Source organism: Eumetopias jubatus, unplaced genomic scaffold (genome assembly GCF_037043125.1).
Source record: "Eumetopias jubatus isolate StellerSeaLion01/CBP00866 unplaced genomic scaffold, mEumJub1_p1.0 scaffold_3, whole genome shotgun sequence".
Taxonomy (NCBI): Eukaryota; Metazoa; Chordata; class Mammalia; order Carnivora; family Otariidae; genus Eumetopias; species Eumetopias jubatus.
Genome location: NW_028274809.1, coordinates 19,050,027 through 19,068,560, shown reverse-complemented (window position 1 = coordinate 19,068,560; position 18,534 = coordinate 19,050,027). Strand labels below are relative to the sequence as shown.

Genomic DNA, 18,534 nt, shown 5'->3' with positions numbered 1-18,534 from the left:
TGGTAATGGAAGAGCATTGAGGCCACTTCCCAGAAAAGAGGACTAGGGATGGGAGAAGGGACCTTCCAATTGTGGACCCACCTACCTGTCGCTGACTTCAGGCATGGCCTTGAGGAAAAGAGATTCGAGCTCAGGCCTCCATCAGCTCCCAGGAGCTGCGGCCTCCTCTACCTCCCCCTCCCTAGCCCCTCTGTTCTGGTTTCAGGGGTCAAAGCCAGGTTCAACTCCCACCCTTGTGGTTTCCAAACAAGTACAACAGATTGAGTCTGAGTGAGAAATCCACTTTAATAATCCAGCTTCAGCTCAGCTGACCACTTCTCAAGTGCAAGAGAAGTCTTTCCAAGAGGCCTCAATCCACTAGGAGGTTACGGCTCAGAGAAGGGAACAGCTCAAAGAAGCCCTAAAGTGGAAAGCAACATGGGATCTGGAATCAGTGGAGGCCAGCTGGGGGTGCCCCGCGGCACACCTCCCGCCAACACAGGGCCCAGCCAGAGAGGCACGGTGCTCACCCACACCTGACAACTTTCCCAGTCTTGCCATCTCCCGTCCCCCCTCTCTGTCCTCTCATTATCCTCTGGGGGCTGATCAGGGCCCCTGGGCCTGGAGAAGAATAGGGACCTTTCCTCTCCTACATGGTAGCCCCAAGACAGCCAGCTCCCATCACCCAAGCCGGAGACCTAGCGATGGTGATGTTGCCCCAGCAACCCATCCGGGCACCGGAGGAGTGAGCCCGGCTGCCGCGAGGATGGGTCAGGTAGGAGTCACCTTGAAGAGGGTGAGGGTCTGGAGTACTCCTGAAGTGCAGGCGGTCTCCCGGATGGAGTGCATGGCCAGTTGGGGGCTGCCTAAATCTAGAACCCGCAGCCCCAGCCGAGAAGCCAAGATAGGTCCAATGGTGGTTCCACAGGGAGAGTCATTCCGGACCATGAGATCCTAGGAAAGGGTGGAGAGGCTCGAACGGCAAGCAGTGTCTGCTCATTAAACCCAAAGAGGAAGTTGCCTAAGAACTGCTGGGCTGGCAGGGGCCTGCTTCTGCCCCCTCAGGGAGTGTATGTGACCAGAATGAAAACAGGAAGCCCACATTAAATGGCAGGCCCAAAGGACAGTATATTCTGCATTGGTCCCATTTTCTCCGTCTGAACTACCGCCACCCTCATTCCGGCTACCCCCATCTTGCCTTCCATTAAGAATCCATAGCAGGCGAGGGAATTAAAAAAAAAAAATGTGCCGTTTATATCAGCCTCTTGCTTAACATACACTCTCTCCCCGCCCCCAAACACACACAAAGAACAATCGTTCAGCAGTTTTAGTGTTTTTAGAAATACTGCTATTGGCATTCCGAAACCATTTCCTTTATATTCTGGTAAAAAAATAAATAAGAAAGTCATAATATGATGTACGATATTAAGATTTTCAGTGTGAGGAAAAACAGAACTATAAAATCAGATAAATTAAGTAGTAACTATTACTTTTTTTGAGTAAGAATTATAGTATTAACTCATGGTTTTCAAAACATATTTTTTTCTAGCTATGTCAACAGAAGTGACCCCAAAGCACTGCCCCCCCCATGATAACAACAGACACTCAGGGGGTCAGACCACAGTCTCCAAAATCACCATCCTTCCAAAGCTGCCATGTCTGGGGAGAGAAATGAAGGAGATGAGCCTGCAATTTCTTGTTGTACAGAAAGCAAGAAAACTTTTGAGAGTCCTGTCAAAGGACACGTATCGAAAGGACTCCCATTGGTCAAAGTTATGACTATCTGAGGATGAAATAAAGTGACTACAGGGGCGCCTGGGTGGCTCAGTCGGTTAAGCATCTGACTCTTGATTTCAGCTTGGGTCGTGATCTCAGGGTCGTGGGACTGAGCTCCGTGTCAGGCTCTGTGCTCAGTGGGGAGTTTCCTTGAGATTCTCTTTCCCTCCGGATCTGCTCTAATAAATAAAATCTTTAAAAAATAAAATGAAATTACTACAGTGCATTGGATCCACACTGAACCAATGAAAATCTGATTTAATGTCAGAAAAAGGAGAAGAAAAGAAGCCCTATGTGTCACCTTTTGAAGTGGCTATTAACGTACCTCGCCTTGAAAAGTGGTTATTAAAGGGAAAGAATGGGCGTTTATCTGGTCTTTCCAGTAGAAACCACATTTCATGATCACCAAATAGCCCTAGTTGATGGGGAGAAAGTTCCGCTTCTCAGAAGAATAGCAGCTAATATCTGCAGAAGGGATGACTCATAGAAGGGATGAATTGGAGGGATGAAATTATTGATTTCAGCAAGGATTGTCAATGGGTGTCAAAACCGTTAGGTGTCCGGTTTATAGAGAACTCATCACTGACACAGTTACTGTCCAGCCAGAGGAGGAAAGCCCCTATATGATGGAGGGTTTGGAGGGCACCCCAATCAGGTGCTCAATCATATCATCACTAAGGGCAGATCACCCAGATAATACATGTATGATGTAACATGAAGGACACACCAGTCATGATGTCTTCTGGCCAAAAATGTCTAACTTGAATCTATCAAGCCTTCAGGCATAAATTCTAATTTACAGGAAATACAGGGCCTAGAGGCATCAGCTAAACACCACCACAAAGAAGCAACCAGACAAACCGAGAAAGTGAGACATCATGTGGGATAATGAGACTTATTTCTTCAACAAGTCAATGTTATTTTATTTTACCTTTTTTTAAGATTTATCTATTTATTTAGAGAGACAGAGAGAGAGAGAGAGAGAGCACACGAGCAGGAGGGGCAGAGGAAGAGGGAGAGAGAATCCCAAGCAGGCTCTGTGCAGACTTTGCGCTGAGGGCAGAGCCCGACTCGGGGCTCGATCTCACAACCCTGAGATCACAACCTGAGCCGAAACCAAGAGTCCGATGCTTAACCGACTGCGCCACCCAGGTGCCCCAAATCGACGTTATTTTAAAAGGGGGTGGTGAGGGCTGCACTCCACTATGAGATATTTAAGCAATATATGAACCAGATGTAACATGCGGTCCTGAACTAGATACTCAGGTGGAACAAGAGTCTGTAAAGAATATTTTGGGGATAACTAGGGAACACTGAAAATGATCTGGGGGCACCTGGCTGGCTCAGTCTGTAGAACATGTGACTCTTGATCTCGGGGGTCGTGAGTTCAAGCCCCATGCTGGGCATAGAGCTTACTTTAAAAAAAAAATGATCTGGGGGCACCTGGGTGGCTCAGTCGTTAAGCGTCTGCCTTCGGCTCAGGTCATGATCCCAGGGTCCCGGGATCGAGCCCCGCATCGGGCTCCCTGCTCGGTGGGAAGCCTGCTTCTCCCTCTCCCGCTCCCCCTGCTTGTGTTCCCTCTCTCGCTGTTTCACTGTCTCTCTCTCTCTCTCTGTCAAAATAAATAAATAAAATCTTAAAAAAAAAAATGATCTGTGCGTTAGGATTAGGCACAAATTTACTGAAACAAAAGTGTACTGAAATAAGAATTTAGAGAATACAGAGTGAGGAGAAAGCAAACAATATATTCAAAATGATTCCACTTTTTATAAAACATGTGTTAAGTATATGCATAGAAAAAATCTGGAAGCATATACACAAATTTCTGTGGGTTCATGTTTTCTTATTTCTATTTGTGTTTCCTGATTTTTTTTTTAAAGTACACATGTCCTGCTTCTGCTGTGAGTTTAATTAAAGAAAATTTCCCCAATGTCTTCTCACTGCCTTAGAAGAACATGCAGACCCCCTTCCATGGCCTAGGAGGCCCTGCATGACTGGCCTGGGCAGGCTTCTCTCCCCGCCTCTACCACTCCGGCTCTGTCCCCTCCTGACAGGCCGAGCGCACTCCTGTGCCCTTTGGGGCCTTTGCACTTATTCCCTCTGCAGGGATGCTCTCCCTGCAGACTCACCCACAGCTGCTTCTTTCTAAAGTCTCAGCTCCAAGTGTCACTTCCTCAGAGAGGCCTCCCCGAGAAGGGAACATTCAGGTCTACATGGGGAAAGGGGGGGCTCTGTGTGGCAGACAACGCCCTGAGCCGGGAGGCAGGATGCCCTGACCCACCAGGACCTGCTTGCTGTGTGTCACTGGACTCCCTGGGCCCCAGTCCCTTACAGCTCTACCTCCACCTATTTCTGACGACGTGGGCCATTGCCACGGCAAGAATGAAAATGAGCAGGTGGCAGTTCCAGTCTCCCCAGCCCTGAACTTCACTTACGGAGGAGCCCAGGGTGTGGAAGAGAAACACAGGGAGCTGGATGGGAACAGAGCAGGACTAAACTCACGTCACGAGCACACTGTATCTTCAGGTCTCACAGAAACCCAGCAGAAGAGGCCTCCTCATCAGCCCCATTTTACAGGTGTGGAAACTGACCCAGAGAAATGGAGCACCTCGTCCACAGTCACGGGGCTAGCCCCACAGCACACCCAGCACTGACTCCAGCTCTGCCCAGATCCAAAACCCATTCTTCTCGCTCTACTGGAAGCCCAGCCACCAACGGTTGGCTCCCAGGCGCCCCCCGCCCCCGCCACTTCCCTGGGGACGCATCATCTGTTTATGCCCCAAGTCCCACTCCTTCCACCCCGTCTTCCCAGGCAGGGCCCAGCCTCACCTGCAGGGGCACCCCGACCTTACTGGCCACCTCTCGGATCAGGGCCTCCGAAACCGCATTCGAGGCATAGCGTTGCTTGCTGTTCACCTTGATCACAGGGCCCTGGGGAGAGGGAAACCAGGAAGCGAGGGTGAGGCACTCATGGGTGATGGGCCCGCAGGGAAGGAGACGGGGCCCAGAACCAGCCAGGCCTTCATGTCCCTAAGGAGAAACAGGTGCATCTCACCTTGTGGAACAAGGGCCGGTGGTTCTCCTCATGCTTGTCCCTATAAGAGACGGAGTCAAGGCTGTGAATGGCAAACAGGAGGTGGGTCTCCCAACACCCACCTCTAGCTATGCCCTGGAAACATCACTAATGCACCACAGCATTCTTTCCCACCCAGCCTGGTAGGACCTGAGGGCCATGCCAAACAGTGTCCCAGGCATCCTTTAGCAGTGGGTGGAAAGAAGTCTGTAGAGAGAGTCTATTCAACATACCTGGGTTGGGCATTACATGACTTTGACCCATTTGTGTCTTGGCGTCCTCAAAAGGAAGCCACCAACCTTCTGGCCAGAATGAGGAGGAAGGGGAAGGGGGGAGAGGCTGGGGCCCTGGGGCTGGGGCTGAGCCTGAAGGCAGGTTCCACTCGGGTCTCCAGCTGTGAGGACTGCAGGCCTGGCCCAGTAGACTCACAGGTAGTTGGGGTGCACGGCGTGGGCCATGTCTGCGCTGATCATGTAGGACTTGGGGATGGCTTCCTCGAAGGCCGTCAGGTGCTGGGGTGAGGCTGAGATTCGGCGCAGCACCAGCTCTGTCAGCAATGACTGTGCCCCCTGGGCGCTCTCGGAGCCCACCTGGTGACAGCAGAGACTGCTCTGGGGTCTGGGCTCAGGGAAAGGGGCCCCACACCCAGGATCACCACTGGTGCCCAAGACCCTGCTGACTCAGTGGACGAGGAATGAGGGGTGTTGTCAGCAACTTCCCCAACACTGTGCGCCTGAAAACCTGAGGGTGGGCTGGGGCCGAACTAGTCCTATGTCATCTCTGGGGCAGAAAGAGCACTTTCTGTGGGCTTCCTGCACCTTCCCCCCCTCCTCTTCCCCCAACCCTCACACCTGGGGCTTCACACAGGTGCCCCACCACACCGGCCAATCGTCTTTGATGCATGTAACAGAGATCGAGAACTATCCACGCTATGCTGCACAGGAAAACACCCAAATTGTAGCTAAGCACAGGACTACCCAGTTAGAGAGGACACTCCCAGCTTTCCCTTGCAGCTAACAGGGCCATGCCCATGGTGTTCCCTGGAACACGGGCAGTGAGGAACGCCCCCTTCGGGTTGCGCCTTCAAAGGTTGGGCGTGCACTCTCCCTCTGCCCCTTCCTCTCGTCCTCCTCACTCGGTATAGACAGGATGGCGGGAGCGGGAACAGCCGGCCGGCCTGCATCCTGACACGGTAGCCAAGCGCTCAGGACAGCAGAGACCTGTCCTCAACTGCTCACTCTGACCCGTACAGTTCCAGGAGAGAGAAGGACCCATCCGTTCAGGCCCTGTGACAGTGTCTAAGAGCGCACCTCACGGGAGCGCACAGACCGAGGCCCCACCATGCGCTGAGGCCTGGGGCTACAGGATGAAGGGCAGAGTCCCTGTCCTCGAGGAGCTCACCATGTGGCACACGGGAGGTATGCTCACACCTCTAGAAGCTGATACATGCTGAGCCAGGGCGACCAAGTGCTAAGGGAGCATAGGCCTTCCATCTCTGTGGCTTCCAGAACAGTCCTGGCTTACGGTGGGTGCCTGGCACAAGCTGGCTGCAGGAAGCTTCACAGAGGGGACCCCCTCCACAGAAGAGACCCTCCACAGGGCCCTCCACGTACCTCTTCGTTGTCATAGAGAGCGATCATGCGCACATGGGGCTCTGCAGCCAAAGAGGCAGGAGCCGCACAGGAGTCAATCAAAGCCTGTTTGGGGGGGATCAAGAGCATCCTCCTAACTGCTCCTTCTTCCATAACCCTGCCCACCAACATCTGGCAGGTTCACGCTCCCGGCCTGCCTGCCTGCTGTCGTCACAGGCAGGATGAAGCGGGCTGGGCCTTTGACCGGCCTTTGTCCCTTAGGGCATTGGCTGGCTTGAGGGAAACCTTTCAGCTGGGCTGGGAGAACCACCCTTTGGGTGTGCTCCCCTACCTGCCTACGTGAAAGGCAGGAAGATGAATAAAATGGAGGAGAAGAGTGGAGAATCCTGGGAAGTCAAAAACAGCACACAGAGCACATGAACTAACTGGCCCTGGTGAAAAGATCAAGGTCCACAGAGGTGACTGGGACTCCATCAAGGGGACACAGCTGGCTGGGCTGCAGAAGCTGATATAGGTCCCAGGTTCGGCCCTGGTCTCCATTAAGGCCCAAAGCCTGTCTCCGAGAATAGGACGGGGTGTGAGAGAGAGAAATGAAAAGAGAGAGGGCAAGAGGAAAGAAAGAAATAGAACTGACTAGGGTAGGGAAAGAAGGCGGGGACAAGGAAGAGAGCCAGCCCCACGGAGACCCCAAGGGCACAGACAGAAGGCTGGGTGGGCGTAAGCTTGGAGGGCAGGGGGAGCAGAGGGAGGAGGGTGATGCTGTCTCATGAGACACGAAGGCCCCTCCCCGGAAGCAGAGGCTAATATAAAAGAGAAGCAGTGGAGCCAGGTGAGGAGACCCCGTGGTGCCTGAGCTGGCCTCTCCGCCTTCCCCTACCTCAGCCCCGGCCCCTCCCCACAGTCCCCCGAGCGCCAGCAGACGGAGGAGGTGGCCAGTGGCCCTCCTAGGACCTGCTGGGCCTTGAGGCAGTCCCCCGACCACAGCTTCTCCCGGCAGTGTGCCCCGCCTGGGGGCACCCCTGCTGCTCACCTGCAGGGCACAGAAGCAGCTGTGCAGATTATCCAGCCGAGGGGCAAAGATGAACTCCTCGTAGGCACCACCCAGGACCTAGAAAGACAGGACAGTCGGCCCAACCTTCAACCCTCCACCCCAACTCACCTGCTTCTCCCTGCTCCCAAAGGCCTGGGTTTGAGCGAGCCTCCTTGGCTCTGTGTGCAACCCCGCCCTGTCCCCCGGCTTCGGGCGCTGGGATCCTGCTGGGTCGGGCTGAGCGGACAACGGGGAATGGAGCTGGGCAGGAGGTGAGGGATGGGAGGATGCCATCTATGGTTCCTACCAGTTCCCGTGGGACGGGGAAAAGGGGGGAGCTGAACGGACGCAAGAAAAGCTCAGGAAATAAACAGAAGACGAGACCAGCCCAGAAACAGTGCGCATTCAAAGAGGACAAAACCTCCGAAGATTTCATAATCTCCTGCTGTGGGCAACCAGGAGGGACTCAAGGGCAGGCTCCAGAGAAAGGGGGGCCGCATCTGGGCCTTCTGCCCGCAGAGGTGCAGGGCCAGGGTGGGTGCAAAGTACACAGCGACCACCTGCAGCAGAAACTCCTAGGAGGGGAGAAATCTGTGGAGGGGCTGATTCCCAGGGCCCACGCAGGCATCCAAGGAGGCAGGTCTGGAGCACGAAAAGTGCCCTTTTGAGAACCTCTGGCCTGGAGGCAGAGGGACATGGTGTCTCCTGGGAAGAAGAGGGGTGAGAGGAACCAGGGGACCAGCTGAGGTGGTGAGTGCTTCAGGGGATACGCTGGGGCAGGCCAGGATCCCCGCGATCGCCACCCATGCGTCCCGGCAGCCATTCCCTACCGCAGGCTGCGTGTCAGCAAGGCAAAGCTCCATCTCCAAGATATCCTCGGGGCTCAGTCCCAGATGGGCGCAGAGAAGGGACAGGAGGACCGAGTGGTGCCGGTCATCCTGCAGGGCAGAAGCATGCTGGGAGGAAGAAGGTCTGCCCTTCCCCTCCTCCCCTTCTCAGGGAATCAGTCCTTTCCCCCTCTCCTCCCCCCTTCCTGTGAGCAGGGGACTCTCTTACTACAGCATTGACAGGCCCAGGCTCAGGAGTCCCCTTCTCCAGCTCCTCCTGGACTGCTGTGGCAAGAATGGGGACTCTGTGGGGGGACACGTGAGGGAAGCGTGGGGAGAGCCGGAGGACACGGCACCCCTGAGCTTGGGCATCTCCCAGTGGAAACTGCCCTTGCCCTTCGATTCCAGTTTCCTTCCCAAATGGCAGAGCTATGAGGCCCTTGGACATCATCAGCTGGGTCCCGAGAGTAGAACCTGGCTGTGGCGACCGTGAGGTGGCAGGGTCCCAGGTCCCCCGGGGCCCCTTCCATCACCTGGTGCCACAGCCATCCCTCCCAGTCACCACGGCCCTTGCCCCAGGCTCACAAGTGCATCTCCATGTTGGGCCCAAAGTTCTCGTTGACATTGCGCTGCAGATGGATGGCCAGGTGGGGGATGCGGAGAATCGGCCGGTCCACGTGCACCAGCCGCTGTTCCAGCCGGCCTGAGGTAGGGCACTGTGGCCCACCAGGCCAGGTCAAACCAGGGCGCCTCCCAACCACAACGGGTTAAAACCCCCACTTCACCCAGACTAACCAACATGATCCTCAAACCCAGACTGCCCCACTCCCCCTTCCCTGGGGGGGGGGCTCTCCACAGGTATCCTGAAGGAAGGTCACAGTCAATCTTCAGGCTGCTGAAGGTGAGAACCTCCCAGGTCCAACCCCAGTTCCCACCTTGACAATGACGCGTCCAGCCAAGGTCAGGTCCCGGTCAAACCACGTGCTCCAGATCCCACCACCATAGGTCTCCACGCCAACCTGCTGGAAACCCACCTGGCTGCGGCGGGACCGCCGTTTCACCTAAGTGTGAAGATGGGGAATGAGAAGTCAGAGAAGGCCAAATGGCATGATTTGGAGGTGAGACAGACGGGCGGAGGCGAAGGAACACAGAAAGAATATCGCTGACAGAGAAGGGCCCAAAGTGTGGAGGAAGGGGGCGACAAGTCTCCCCCTGCTGCAGGAATAGAGCCCCCAATTTGTACCTCTCCACTCCCTTTTGCCCTGTATTCCCCTGATGCCGCCCCTCCCCCAGCGCAGCCCCAGTTCCTCACCCGGAGGCAGGGGCTGTCCGTGTGGGCCCCAATGAGGCTGAAACCATTGCCAGGAACATACTGGCCTCCCACAGCAAAAGCGATGATCGTGGAGGAGTTCCTGGTCAGGAAGTACTGGGGCGGGGGGGGGGGGGGGGCCGGTAAGATTGATTGGATTATCTAGCCGGCCGGCACAAAGGACTTTGAGTCCCGGCCTAGGGACCTGCTTCTCTGTCCCCACCCCACCCAACGTACCTTGCTCTCCGGCTTGATATCCCAGCTCTCCGTCTCTTTGAGTTCATGGAAGCCAGCCTGGAGGAGGCGGCTGCGGCACTCGGCCACGGCTGTAGAAAAAGAGCCCTTGCATAGCGATGGAAGCCGGTTAGGAGGCACACCGGCCACCACTCCCCTTGGTGGTGGTCACTTACCGTGGAAAGGAGAGGGGCTCCGGTTCACGAACTTGAGGAGTTCCCGGGCCGCGGCCTGCACCGCCTCTTTGCGGGCTCTACCGGTCATGGCCACCTATTGGAGGCGGGGTAGGGGGGCTGCTCAGACTCCTACGAGGTTTGGGACCCTTGACCTATATTATCCAGGCCCCGGAAACCACCTTCCCCATTCCCACAAGCCCCGTTCCCGCGAAGTGATCGCTCCCAGGCTCAGACCTCTGCTTCCGCCCCTTTTCCCACCGACAGACGCAGATGCCGGGCCAAACCTCTTTCCGCTGAAAGCTCCAGCCCTCTAGCCAAAGTATCAAAACCCCAGCAGCGCTCCCCGCCCAGCTCGACCAAGACGGCCCGCCCCCTAATTCGAGCTTCAGCCCGGCCCCCTAAATCCCACCCCCACGTGCCCGCCCAGCCCAGAAATCCCCGTGGGTTCCGAGCTCCAAACTCTCAAGAGGGCCCCTAACTCAGAGCCGGCCTGCACCAAGGAGCCAAAATCCTATTGGCCGGGGAGTACCCCACCCCCCCACGCCCCCAGTCTTTCGCAGGCCACCCTTTTCCAACCCCAGGAAGATCAGGTCACGGAGGCCGGACTTTCGGTTTCGCTTTGGGTCAGGCACAGCCCTCACCTCAGCGCACTGTTGAGCTTAGGCCTGAGCCGGCTCCGAGCCGGGTCTGGGATCGGAGTTAGAGCTGGGTGGGCCGTGGACAGCCACCTGCACGGCCCCACGCGTGGGCCCGCGTCCGCTAGCCCTGCCCCCGTGCTCGGCCCGCCCCCTAAGCCCGCCCCGGCCCCCGCCGCACCGTCTGCTCCGCCCCTCGCTAGGCCGCACAGCCCGTCCCACCCCCGCCGCGCCGTCTGCTCCGCCCCTTGCTAGGTCCCTCCGCCCGCCCCGCCCCCGCCGCGCCGTCTGCTCCGCCCCTCGCTAGGCCGCACAGCCCGTCCCACCCCCGCCGCGCCGTCTGCTCCGCCCCTCGCTAGGCCGCGCAGCCCGCCCCGCCCCCGCCGAGCCGTCTGCTCCGCCCCTCGCTAGGCCGCCCCGCCCGCCCCGCCCCCGCCGCGCCGTCTGCTCCGCCTCTCGCTAGGCCGCGCAGCCCGCCCCGCCCTCGCTGTCCGCGGCGGTGGCGGGGGCCCTCTGCTGCCCGGGAGGTGCTAGGACAGCCGCGAGCCGCGCGCCCCCCCGCCTGCCCCGGGTCGGAGAGTACGAGATAAAACTCGCCCCTGCTAGCTCACCTGGTCCGACGAGTACTGTACAGAGTGCTCTCTCTCTCCACAGGCACCCTTGTGATAATAAAAGCAACAGGGCTAGTGTTCATGGAGTGCTCACGGTGAGCTTTAGCTTTATGATAAGGCTTCACGTGTTATCTGTTTAATCTTCACAACTGCTCTGTCAATTTTGTACTTTCATGGTCCCCGTTTTATTTATTTGTTTTTTTTAAACATTGTATTTATTTATTTGACACAGAGAGAGAGCACAAGCAGGGGAAACGGCAGGCAGAGGGAGAGGGAGAAGCAGGCTTCCGCAGAGCGGGGAGCCGGATGCGGGGCTCGATTGCAGGACCCCGGGATCATGACCTGAGCCGAAGGCAGACGCTAAACCAACTGAACCACCCAGGCGCCCCTCACGGTCCGGGTTTTATACATGAACAAAACCAAGTACAGACACGAATCACTTGTCCAGGGCAGTAAATGGCAGAGGTGGGGTTTGGACTCAATTAATTTGACTCCAGGGACCTGGAACAAGCCACTCTCAGATCTTTTCTGGCCCTTTACATATGCACCTTGGAAAGTGTTATGCTCCTGGGGAAGTGCCTGAGGGACAGAGAAGTAATGACTTGCCCAAGATCACACAGCCATTTGGATGCATCTAGAATTTGACTTCTGTCTGCACTCTTTCCACTTGTTAAAAGGACAAAATAAAACAAACTGCACAGGTTCTTGGAGACAATCCCAATATTCATATGTCAAGAGTGGTGAGTAGCAATTTAAAAAACCAAGGTACCCACCTAGTCATAGATTCTGATCAGGACTCTTGGTGGCCCCCGGGGTCCAAAATGGCCCAGCAACCAGGGGTGTTAGCACTCCAGGGATTACAGGTCAACAGCACAATCTGTCCTTTAAATACGGGGGTAGGAATGTTGGGAAGGAGGTGGGGAGCTGTGGGAAAGGCCCAGCGGCCCTCAGTTCACAGGAGTAGGTATTGCAGGTGTTCAAGAATATACAGGTGGTGGGGTAAATTCATGGCATTCCCTAACCGTTCATTGAAATGTCATTAGGTATAAAGTTTCAGTGCTGAATGGGTCATGGAGAGAATATTCTTTTCCTCTCAGAGCCAGAGGCTGGCTAGTGGGGAAGGGACACATTCACAGACAGTGAACAAGAGCTGAAATGGGTATGATGGATAAGGGAAGGAGACTTAACTTAAAAAATTAATGCTCTTCAGAGTACAAAAAAAGAGTCCATGCTAATGTGAGAGATTCAAATATCACCAGAATGGGTTACTTAGAAAGTGAAAGTAAAAACTGGATAAACTGAACATCCATTCTTGATAAAAAACAAAACTAAATCCCCTTAAGAAGCCAGAAAGAGGGGCACCTGGGTAGCTCAGTTGGTTAAGCGACTGCCTTCGGCTCAGGTCACGATCCTGGAGTCCTGGGATCGAGTCCCGCATCGGGCTCCCTGCTCAGCGAGGAGCCTGCTTCTCCCTCTGACACTCCCCCCTCTCATGTACTCTCTCTCTCTCTCATTCTCGCTCTCTCAAATAAATAAGTAAATCTTTAAAAAAAAAAAAAGAAGAAGAAGCCAGAGAGGGGCGCCTGGGTGGCTCAGTTGGTTAAGCGACTGCCTTCTGCTCAGGTCATGATCCTGGAGTCCCGGGATCGAGTCCGCATCGGGCTCCCTGCTCAGCAGGGAGTCTGCTTCTCCCTCTGACCCTCCCCCCTCTCATGCTCTCTCTATCTCATTCTCTCTCTCAAATAAATAAGATGTTAAAAAAAAAGAAGCCAGAAAGAGAAAGGATAAAGACGTAACTGCACAAATTAGTGGGGAAATACAGAAGTGCTCCTTTCAAGTCAGAAGTAAGACACTGGTGAACTTTACTGCTGGTTGTCAACGTGGCAGTCAGAGCTGGTGTCACAAAGCAAAACAATTATATACATGGAAAAGTGAAATTTCTCATTACTTATAGATTATTTGATTACCTAGAACCTCTAAGAATATAAACCAACAAGCTATTTGAACTGGTTAGGAGGAGTGGCCTGATTTTAAAAGTCATCAGCTTTCCCATGCAATAATCAACCAGAAAATATACTAGTAAAAGGGTCCTATTTACAAGAACAAGAAATACTATTATATTCCTAGGAATGAGGGGCACCTGGGTGGCTCACATGGCTAAGGGTCTGCCTTCGGCTCAAGTCATGATCCCAGGGTCCTGGGACCAAGCCCCACATCGGGCTCCCTGCTCAGCGGGGAGTCTGCTTGTCCCTCTCCTCCCCGCTTGTGCTCTCTCAAATAGATAAAATCTTTAAAAATAAATAAATAGGGGCGCATGGGTGGCTCAGACAGTTAAGCATCTGCCTTCGGCTCAGGTCATGTTCCCGGGGTCCTGGGATCGAGCCCTGCATCGGGCTCTCTGTTCAGCAGGAAGCCTGCTTCTCCCTCTTCTACTCCCCCTGCTTGGGTTCCCTCTCTCTCTGTCTCTATGTCAAATAAATAAAAAAAATTAAAAATAATAAAAATAAATAAATAAATTCCAAGGAATGAGTATAAGAGAGACTTGGTCTCACTGTAATGAGGGAAATGCAAGTTAAAAATGAGATGCCATTTTTGATTTGTCAGATTAGCAAAAAATGAGAAATATTGGTAATATGAAGTGTGGGAGAAGACCTGGGGAAATGCATGCCTTTATACCAATTTCTGTGCTGTAAATACTCCCTGGGGCTGGTTCCAAGCTGCCAACATGAACTGAGTGTGGAGTTGGGAGGAGACAAACAAAAGCATGCCATTGTATAGATTTGTACCCTACAGACATTATAGACATAAATAACCTAGAGAACATAGATTGATAGTAAAATACCTAGGAAAGTGATGATTTTTGAGTATTTGTTATCTGTTTGCAATATAATTTATTGTAAGTTTACATAATTGAATTTTTTAATGATGGCTAGGTTTAGCACCAGGATCACAAAATTCCTGGAAATTTGACAGTCATTTCTCATGGGCTGGTCTAAATGAGCTCTAACACACAGCTTCACTCATACTCTACATCTTTGTTCCTCACAGTGTGATTTCTTGACCAGCAGCATCTACAACACCTGGCAACTTTCTAGAAATGCAGAAAGAACCCAAAGGCTTACCCCAAACCTATCAGATCATAATCTGCATGTTAGCAAGATCCCTAGATGATCTGAATGCAAGTTCAAGTTTGAGACACAGCGTTTCAGAGTGCCATGTGGCAGTAAAAAAACAATGAGGTTGATTTTTATGTATTATCATAGGAAAAAAGTGCTGAATATATTGAGTGAAAAAAAAAAAAGCAATTTCCAGAATAGTACTTACAGGGCAAGAGCATTGGTAAAACTCACATAATGAGCTAAATGTCTGGATTTTATGTATGTATATATAGAAATGCATGGAAGCAGGTTTGGAGAGTGGAATGGTATTGGTTATGAAATGGGAGGGTCAAGGGGGGAGCTTAGCTATCCAAAAAATGTTTCTGAGAATTGTTCTTGTCCTCAGCCTGCTGAGAAAATCTTCCCCACCAGTCCTTAGCTGATGTTTACAAGGCTACCATCATTCATTTCTGTTTGGCTGAACAACTATTAAAGTGCAAATACCTGTAAGTTACCATAGCAATTGGTGACACATACTTCAGTGTGTGTTCATTTGATATATATGTCCCTTCTGATCCCTTGGTATGTGACAGAAGCTTCCTAAGTAGTAATTTGTCACGTAATTGTTAAGAGTGATTTGAGGGGCACCTGCGTAGCTCAGTCGTTAAGCGTCTGCCTTCAGCTCAGGTCATGATCCCAGGGTCCTGGGATTGAGCCCCGCATCGGGCTCCCTGCTCGTTGGGAAGCCTGCTTCTCCCTCTCCCACTCCCCTGCTTGTGTTCCCTCTCTCGCTGTGTCTCTCTATGTCAAATAAGTAAATCTTTAAAAAAAAACAAAACAAAACAGTGATTTGAGATACCAAAGACCAAAGCAATGGTGTAAGGAAGAGGTGTATGTGGGGGGGGGAGGGGTGTGTGTGTACTGTCCCTGTCTGCTCAACTGATCTTGATTTCCTGATACCAAGACAGCCCTGGGTATCTCATTGCTGGTAGATACCTTGGTTGTTTAAATGTATAAATAATTTGCCTCTGGGCATCATGATAGGAGCGTGCATGGATACAGTACAGTATGTCCTTCTACAGTGTTGTTGGAAGGGCACTTTTTTTTCTAACACGTATTCTGTTCAAGTTCCGTTTTCCGTGCAAGACTCAACTGATTAAGAACTACAAATCCCAGGATGCCTTGAGGTGAGCAGTTTCGGCAAGATTGTAATTTCAATGTTATGTTCTAGGAGGGAGGCTTTAGGGGCACCTGGGTGGCTCAGTCCGTTGAGCACCGGACTCCTGATTACAGCTCAAGTCATGATCTCGGGGTCCTGAAATAGAGCCCCTGGGGGGCTCTGCACTCAGCGCAGAGTCCGCTTGTCCCTCTCACTTTGCTCCTCCCCCTGGCTCGCTCTCTCTCACTCTCTCATAAATAAATAAAATCTTAAAAAAAAAGTACTCTGTATGGGTAAAAAGAATGTGGCACTTTTATAGGTACTGATAGGGAACAATTTCCAAGATACACTAAATGAAAAAACAAGGTACAGAATAGCAGTTATGGTATGCTCCATTTGTGTATAAACACACAGACACACATATATATTCTTATATGGTTAAAAGCGGTTATAAGGAAATAGTAACTGACTCTAGGAAGGAGAAATTTTGACTAAGGTTCTGTGGTAAGACAAATGCTTCTCTTTTCCTATAAATCCTTTTGCACTTTTTGAATTTTTTTCCTATATCCATCCACATGTTACCTACTTTTAAAACTAAATAGCAAATTTAAAAAGTAACAGGTGGAAAGATGATCTTTAAGTACTTTGTGTGACCCAAATTTTGTTTTCTGGTGTACCCTGATTGAGTTAGTAAGCAATTTGTTGGTTAGCATTTATCCCTAAAACCTTCAGTTTAATAAAAATGCCCGCATAAGGGGCCCCAGTTGGTTAAGCATCTGCCTTCGGCTCAGGTCATGATCTCAGGATTCTAGGATTGAGCTCCACTTCGGCTCCTTGCTCAGCAGGATGTCTGCTTCTCCCTCTGCCTGAAGCTCACCCTGCTTGTGTGCTCTCTCCCTTTCTCAAATAAATAAATAGATAAAAACTTAAAAAAAAATGCCCCCGTAAAAATGTATTACTTCTGATTTGGAAATTGTGTCTAAGTGTGGAAGGGAAAGTAGACGGAATGTTTCTTTTGATGTTGATATTTAAACAAAAAATAAACTGGGGGTGAGATAAGAAACCCTTCTGAAAAAGGCACCCAACTCTATTAATTCTTCACCTGCACAGAACTATGAACTATTGATCCTGTCTCCCCCGCACCCCCGCCAGGCTCTGCTTCCTTCCCACCCAGCGTGTCATCCACTCAGTTGTCTTAATCATGCCCATGCCTTGCCACTCTGCATTTCCTTACTTGCCTGGCAAAAACCCAACCCTGATTGCAACCAGCTCGTCACCTGCTCCCTGTTTGCACCTGGCACATAGTAGTGATACAATAAATATTTATCCAATGAATAAGATTTAAAAAAAAATTCTTTGTGAAAATTTGCCCTCAGGAGCATACTCCCTAGCAATAAAAAGGACCAAAGTATTGAAAAGTGCAACAACTTGGATGGATCTCATGGACATTATGCTAAGTGGGAAAAATGACAAAATTACAGAAATGGAGAGCAAATTAGTGGTTGCCACGGGCAACCACTAGGGAGGGTGGGGGGGATAGATGTGACTGTAAAGGAGTAGCATAAGGAACATGTTTGTGGTGGCAGAAGAGTTCTCTATCTTGATTAGGGTAGTGGTTGCATGACTCCACACATGTAATAAAATGAGGGTTGCCAGCTAACATGCAGGACACCCAATTAAATTTGCATTTCAGATAAAGAATAATTTCTTAGTATAAGTATATGTCCCAAATATTGCATGGGCTATACTTTCATTAAAACAAAACAAAACTCAAAAAGACAAAATTTAACTGAGCATCCTGTATTCTTATTTGCTAAATCTGGCAATCCTAGATAACAGGGCATAGAAATACCCACATACCTTTTACCAATGTCCCTTGCCGGATTGTGATATTGTACTGTAGTTATTTAAGATGGGACCATGGAAGGAAAGTGGGTGAAAAGTACACAGGACCTCTCCGTACTGCAACCTCCTGTGAATAATTATTTAAAATTCAGAAGTTTTGTAGATGGCTCTCAAAAGAAAATCAACTGCCCCTGTTGGTGATAAAAACAGAGATAGAGGAAGCACAGGATATTAACCAGCCAAGAGGTTTTATGGACCGTTGTAAACTTTTGGCACTTCACCTCAGTCTTAAGATGTATCCCTTTCCAGTGTCAATGATCTCACCAAGGTTACTGATAGTGTAACAAAGTGGTTAGGCGCTGGGGCTTGGGATCACGCACACCTGGGTTCAAGTGCTGTCTTGAACTTCCTTAGCTGTGAGCTGTGCTTAGCTGTGAGCCTTGTTTGCAATGGGGATGCTGGAGCCAGCCCACACCCCTGCCTCTTTCCAACTCCACATTCAGGGACAGCGGGCTGGTAGCTTGAAACCTGCCTGGGAGGATTTACACTCCCGAGATCAGCAAACACTACAAATCAGGGCTTTTTTTTTTTTTTTCTTCTTCTTCTTTCAGAGGGGTAATTGTTACACCACAGACTTTGAGCCTCAGTCGACACGTCTGTCAAATGGGGAAAGACAACAGTAGTAACTGCATTGACGTTAGGAAGAGTCAATGAGATCCATACTGTTATGAGGATTAAAAAGTGACTGGAGGGTGCTTGTCATTAAGTTCCTCAAATCGTAAGTGAGCGATAAATGTTACCATTTATTATTGTTTCTTTCATAGTAAACGGTGTGCAACGTGAGGGCACCCGTTATGCTTTACTTAACTGGATATCTTTAGTGACTGGCTCAGGGCCTAAAACACAGCAAGTGCTAAATAAATGGTCGCTAAATTCAGGAATAAATGGCAGATAATAGTAACTTGAGGTTCTACACCTCCAGGAGATGTGCATTTTATCAGAGGCTTTTAGGGCATACTTTTCGATCTTTAAACCTGATTTTCAGACCCTGACCTAATTTTCAGGCTGGCAGGGAGGGCAAGGGAGCACCCATACCCCCCAGGATACTGTCTGCTCTTGCAGGCCTGGCCCTGACCCCCAAGGCAGTGATCCCGGCACACGCCCGCAGGTGATGGAGACAGGCCTCCCC

The 18,534-nt window shown here is 51.5% G+C and overlaps 1 protein-coding gene across 4 annotated transcripts; it reads right to left on the bottom strand.

Moving 5' to 3' along the window:
• Positions 1-260: 260 nt before the first annotated feature.
• DNPEP (aspartyl aminopeptidase) lies at positions 261-10,769 on the bottom strand. Of its 4 annotated transcripts, none has more exons than XM_028092221.2 (15): positions 10,639-10,769; positions 9,998-10,091; positions 9,825-9,913; positions 9,591-9,704; positions 9,214-9,339; positions 8,864-8,994; positions 8,508-8,583; positions 8,282-8,389; positions 7,452-7,529; positions 6,443-6,526; positions 5,259-5,419; positions 4,812-4,851; positions 4,586-4,687; positions 766-933; positions 261-400 (listed from the first exon to the last, which is right to left on the bottom strand). In XM_028092221.2, the coding sequence occupies exons 2-15, from the start codon at positions 10,083-10,085 to the stop codon at positions 350-352; spliced, it is 1,416 nt and encodes a 471-aa protein (XP_027948022.1). In that variant the 5' UTR covers positions 10,086-10,091; positions 10,639-10,769; the 3' UTR covers positions 261-349. The 4 variants fall into 4 exon arrangements, with proteins under 4 accessions (XP_027948022.1, XP_087877672.1, XP_027948024.1 ...); XM_088021546.1 differs by lacking the exon at positions 10,639-10,769 and adding an exon at positions 10,477-10,496; XM_028092223.2 differs by lacking the exon at positions 10,639-10,769 and adding an exon at positions 10,232-10,361.
• Positions 10,770-18,534: the final 7,765 nt, after the last annotated feature.